Genomic DNA, 6,000 nt, shown 5'->3' on the forward strand with positions numbered 1-6,000 from the left:
GCACGTGTTTGCGATATGTGGAGAGTGTGGGAGAACTGTATGGAAGCGCTGTGGAGCTGGAGAATAAAGGAGTTAAGGGTGGGGGTGGGTAGGGAAGGCAAAGGAGAGGACAGACAGAGCAGAGTGGGAAGCCACGTCTTCATGTTAACGACAGCATACTTAGACCCTCTTCAGTTCGTGGAGTAGCTTTTGCACATTTTTATCTTGCATTTTTCCTGAGCGAAGGCAAGTCAGTATATGGGAATACAGTCCTCATTCATACATTTAGTTAACATTTACGGATTGCCGGGGACAGTGCTAAGGCTACTATGGTGGCCAAGAGACAACTGTTTTCAATAACTCATCAGCTAGTGGACTGACTGAAAAGCCAGTAATTCAAGTATAGATGCTAATGAGGGCCAGAGGAGGGGCACCCCACTCAGCTTGGCAGGGTGTGCAGGGGCCATTTAGGGAAGACCCTCAGAGGAGGTGAAACCTGCCCTGACTTTTTTTCACTTTTGGCTAGGCTGGGCATTTGTTGTTGCATCGGGGCTACCCTTTAGTTGGGCTGCACAGGCTTCTCAAGTCGGTGCTTTCTCTTGTTGCAGAGCATGAACTCTAGGGTGCACAGGCTCAATGGCTGTGGCACACGGGCTTAGCTGCCTTGAGGCATGTGGGATCTCCCCGGACCATGGATCAAACCCGTGTCCCCTGCATTGGCAGGCAGGACCACCAGGGAAGCCCTGCCCTGACTCAAAGGATGAGCAGATGCTGGCCTGGAGGATGGTGGGGCACAGGGAGGAAAGCGTTTTGGGCAGAAGGGGCAGTGGGTAGAGAGGAGCAGGGGCACAAGAGACCAGGAAAACCGTGGACGCAGGAGTGAAGGGGGATATCCAGATCCAGAAGGGCCTTATAAGACATGGCACGGAGTTAGGGCTTTATCCTGAAGATGATGGGGAGGGTACAGGGTGAGAACAGGGTGTAAAAAAAGATGTTCCCTGAGGAATACCAATGTTTAAGGGGGCAGAGAGAGGTAGAAAAGCCCAGAAGAATCACAAACACAAAAAATCAGATCTGCAGAGTTTCCATTCTTTTCACAGCAGATCTGGGTGACAAAGTGTCAGTTGCAAGTATACAATGGAGAAAACAAGACGGAGAAAGATCAAGGGCCTGACCAGGCCATACTGTGAATGAGGGAACCAGAGCCTGAACTCAGCACACCAACTGCTACCAAGTTTATTTGTGCTGATTTTAATTTCCTGTCTTCTGAGTCAAACTCCTGAGCCTCTAGGTACAGGCCGATTTCCTTCAGCAATGCTCCTTTTTCCTTGTCGTTGAAGCCTAACATCATTGTCAAGGTGTGTGGTTCCAAGGAAGACAGATGAGTAAGATTAAAGCCACTATCCTTAAAACTACTTAATTCTTCCTCCACATCATAATTAAGACACACACACACCCAGGAAGAGAGGGAGTGATGGAGAAGAGGAGGGGAAAGAGCAGCACTTGGCTTAGGGCCAAGAGGTAGATCTGTGATATGTGAACATCAAATGCCTTCCTCAGAGCAGGGCCCACCACTTGGCCACCTTGCTGAAAGGCAGATCGGTGGATGGTGCAGGAAGGCAGCAAGGGCCCACTAAACAAACAGGCAGTGGGCGGGCCGCATGCACTGAGGAAGCAGAGAACAAAGGGTTCTCACTCTTCATGCAAAGTCCACAGTGTGCAAAGGGCACCAATATTGGACATTTCTCACTGTGACATTTTGAAAGCCCAGTCTAGCCCAGAACAATGGTTGCCCTCTGGGGACTAAGGGCTGCGTGCCCCTAGGCCTTATTCAATGATGGCTGGCATATCCTATGTGCTTGGTGAACTTGACCTTGGGCATCAGCCTCCCATGACGGCTCTACGTCACTCTGGTCTCTTCCCCCACTGAGAATTCCAGTCGCAGATGAATGGATGGATTCATTCTGGGAGCAGGAAAACCACTCCAGGAGTGAATCAGAAGGATCCAGCCCCGGTCCTCTTGCCAGCCATTGAGCCAGGAACTGAGTGTGATTGTGTGCCCAGGCGCCGGTGTTGTTCCCCTCTCAGGGAGAGAGGGTCAGGGTCCACGCAAGAGATGACGTAGAAGCCCTCTAAGGAGGAAGAGAACGGAACCTCAGCTTTGAGGGACAAAGCTACCCTTTTGGTTGTGACCCTCAGTCCAAGGAGGAGCCAAGACGGGTGTGTACTGGTAAATTAATTCTACTGGATAAAATCTCAGCTTTGGCTGGACAATTTCAATTCTCTCCAGCCTGAAAGGCTTTAGGAAATAAGCTACTAGTTTTTTCAGGAAAAAAAAGGTTTCTGTGAGACAGGTGGAAACAGTGCATCTCAGGTCACCTAGAGAATCCTTTGGCTTCAGTGGTCTCTGCTCTGCTCCTCCCCTGATTTGTGAAAAAAAGATCGATTCACTCTTAAGAATTGTAAATGCCAGTCTAAGCAATGTAAAGCACTTGTACTGTCTGCTTTTCACTTTGAGGAAATTAGGCAAGAGAACTCCAAAGATTCAAGATGCAGCAGGTAAGAAGACATCCATCTCACAAAGGGGACCCTGGTTGACCCTTTAAGGAAGCAATTCCTCTAGGAAGTGGAACTGAAGGATTGCCACTTTGCCCGTCACTGATTAGGTTATAACAAGATGGAAAAATCAGCTTTTTAAGGCTCCAGCCCCCTATCGGCCTCCTGGAGCAAAGGTGAAGGGAAAAGGAGCAGCTCCTGCTGGGGCTTGTTAGGGGATTGCTCCGGGCTGCCCTCCACGTGCTGGCGCTGATTGTCTTATATTTGTCAATCTTCGTCTAACAAGCAAGGGGGGTAGGTAGAAATGGCTTACTTTTACACTACAGAGCTGTCCTTTACACTGAATGACATCAGCTGCTTGTGGCCAGAACTTAGTTTCCACAGATGGCCAAATGCGAGCCTGCAAGAGCCTTCCTGAAGAATATTCTACCATCTTTGTTCATTCATAACTCACTATCCTCGTGTACTTTTGGTAAAGAAACAGACTAGACTCTGAGAAGACAGTGGCGAAGATGATACCTATACTAACAGAACCTGGATTCCAAAAGGATTGATTCATCCCGTACCTCTGGGGGGGGGGGGCGGTGGGGGAGGGGAGGAGCAGCGCATTCAGACCTATTCAACACCTATTGTGTTGGTTGGATGCCCTGGGGTTTGGAGTTGTGAATACGTAGGCTCTTGGGCCCAAGGGTAAGGTCCTTCAAGCAAATTGAGTTTTACAAAAGAAATCAACCATTGAACGATATCAAGTGTTTATCATCAGACAGTTTCATAGCAACGCACCGGCCAGCTCTTCAGTTGTGACTCTACTCTGAGACTCCCTCCCTTCTCTTCTCTTGGCTTGATCCTTCCCATAACATTTACACTTACTTATGCTAACAGGGAAAGCAATGAGGGGATAATGGCCCTGGAAACGATGAAAACTAGTCTGATACTGTACTGACAGGGTGCTGTGTAATTCTGGCATCTTCCAAAAAAAGAAGCACAGTTTGTCTCTTGAAGACTAAGTGGGGCAAAGGTTACTCTTCTGAAAGCAAGGGGTTTAGATTCGTGAACTGGGCTCAGATTGTCAGAGTGAGGACCACCTGGCAGCGGTGGAGAGACGCTCACGAAGGGAGAAAAGGAGATATTTCTCAACGGATATCTAGAAAAGAAGGTAACAGGAGAGTCCCTCCCTTCACGTTGTCGAGAGAAGACGGACGGGACCGGCTCCTTGGAACAAAGTCAGAAAACAAACGCCAAGATCCGACGCTAAAGGGATCCCACGCCTCACCTCCCGGTGAGGCCTGCAGAGAGATGAAGCCTCCCGGCAAGCACCTGAGCAAAGCCCTTTGAACGACCCTAGATCCCGGGCCAGTCGGGCCCTGCTCCGGGGTGAAGGGTCCGCGAGCAGCAGGGACCAAGGGACACAACTCGGACGGACGCAGGGCAAAGAGCATTGCGGGCTGGGGGCTCCAGCTGTTCCCGCCGTCTGGCCTCACTCACCAACTCATGATCCCGAACCCTGCCCTGCCACCGGGGTCCTCAGCTGCAACTCAGCCCTGGGAGATCGCTTCCGGATTCAACCAGTCTCCAGGAAGTGACGTTAGCCCCGCCCCCTCTGCCCGGAAGAGGCGTTCGGGGGGCGGGGGTGGGGGCGCGCGGCGCGTTAACCCTTCCGCTGCCGCCTGCTTCCGAGGTGTTGCCCTGGCCCGCGACCCTCAAGCGTTGGCTTAGGGGCTCCAGAGGACTCAGGCTGTGGCGGGGGCTTGAGGACCCCTGGGTGCGTTTTGTTCCTTAAACACTGGCTTGGTAAAATTATCTTCCACAGACTACACGTGTTGCTTAACCGCCGATTGCCTTAGTTTTTCAGTCTGTAAAGAGATTTCTCATCCAGGGACGGTAGCAGTAACTAATTGTCTGGGGATTGGGGTAGGGAGGGGGAGAGGAGGAGGATGAAGGAGGGAGTGTGATGGATGGAAACTTATATTTACTGTATGGACTTCTTTATCTTTTCAATTTTCTACTGGATACATAGTTACCTGTTACAAACAAAGAAATAAATGGATCTTTCTGCTCCTCCAAGATGGCACAGGACTGTGAATAGAAATAGAATAGGTGCTTTTCAGGTTGGAATGTTCTGTGGATTTATTCAACAGAAGAAGAAGAAGAGTAAGTGTTGTTCCCAGTCTTCCATCTGTGCTCGCCACTATAGAACCCAAATGATGTGAATGGTCCCATTCTTTCTACTCATTCAGCTAACAAATATTCACTGGGCTCCTACTGTGTGCCAGGCACTGCTCTAACTTCAAGAATACAACCATGGAAAAACAGTATAGTTCCCGTGTTTACGCTCTCCTAGAGCTACTTACCTGGCAGTTAGGCAGTTATAAGTGTTTGCCAGGCTCCTCTGTCCATGGAATTCTCCAAGCAAGAATACTGGGGTGGATAGCCATTCCCTTCTCCAGGGGAATCTTCCTGATCCAGGGATAAAACCTGGGTCTCCCACTTTGCAGGCAGATTCTTGACCATTTGAGCCACCAGGGACGCCCCTGTAGGGAGAGGTAGTTAGGCAACTAAATAATTGTGTATAATGGGAAAGAACAAGGCATTGTGGCAGCCTATAAGGGGCCCCCGTAAACTGCACATGGGTTTTTAGTGAAGGCTTCTGGGAGAAGCCAATGTGTAAGCCACATCCTGACGGCAAATCAGGCTGGCTGGGTGAGACCGAAGGGAGGCTTGGTGAAGGTGCGGGCAGTGGGAACCTATCCTGGCTGAGAAGAGGACTGAGTTTCAGGCAAGCAACTCATTTGCCTTGGGTCTTCCAAAGTCAGATTCAGGGCCTTAGTTCCTGCTAAGTTACCTGGGGTCCTGGGCCAAGCTGGTCTCCTTACCCCCCAGAAACTCCCTGCCTTAGAACAGAGAGCAGCAGGCAGTGAGGCTACAGGTTACTGCTGGGGCCCCAAGGGCCTTCCCTCTAGGTATTCTCCTCCTTCACATAGGCTTCAACGTTACTGGGGCTGCTTGGAGAGTAGTTAAGCCTGTAAACTAGAACAGCGGTCCCCAATCTTTTTGGCACCAGGGCCTGGTTTTGTGGAAGACAATTTTTCCATGATGATGGCTGGGGGTAGGGTGGGGCAGATGGTTCCAGTGTTAATGTGAGTGATGGGGAGTCGCACGTGAATCTTTGCTTGCTCCCTGCTGCTCACCTTCTGCTGAGTGGTCCATTAGTGGCCCCCCTAATGGGGGTTGGATACCCCTGAACTAGAGCAAGGAAATGTATGATTTTTTTAAAGACTTAATTTTTTTTTAATTGGAGGATAATTGCTTTACAACATTGTGTTGTTTTCTGCTGTATATCATGAATCGTGCTAAGTGGTAAGTCACTTCAGTCATGTCCGACTCTCTGTGACCCGATGGACTGTAGCCTGCCAGGTTCCTCTGTCCACAGGATTCTCCAGGTAAGAACTGGAGTGGGTTGCCATT

The 6,000-nt window shown here is 50.0% G+C and overlaps 1 protein-coding gene across 3 annotated transcripts in view; it reads right to left on the bottom strand.

Moving 5' to 3' along the window:
• BIN3 (bridging integrator 3) overlaps positions 1–4,135 on the bottom strand; it is a 50,544-nt gene extending 46,409 nt beyond the window's left edge. For all 3 annotated transcript variants that reach the window (XM_018052318.1, XM_005683996.3, XM_005683995.3), the window contains exon 1: positions 4,021–4,135. Coding sequence is in view for 1 of the 3 variants with exons in the window: in XM_005683996.3 (XP_005684053.1) it covers positions 4,021–4,028 (8 nt within the window). In the remaining 2 variants the exon portion in view is untranslated. The remainder of the gene's footprint in view (positions 1–4,020) is intronic.

This window comes from Capra hircus, chromosome 8 (assembly GCF_001704415.2).
Source record: "Capra hircus breed San Clemente chromosome 8, ASM170441v1, whole genome shotgun sequence".
Classification (NCBI taxonomy): Eukaryota; Metazoa; Chordata; class Mammalia; order Artiodactyla; family Bovidae; genus Capra; species Capra hircus.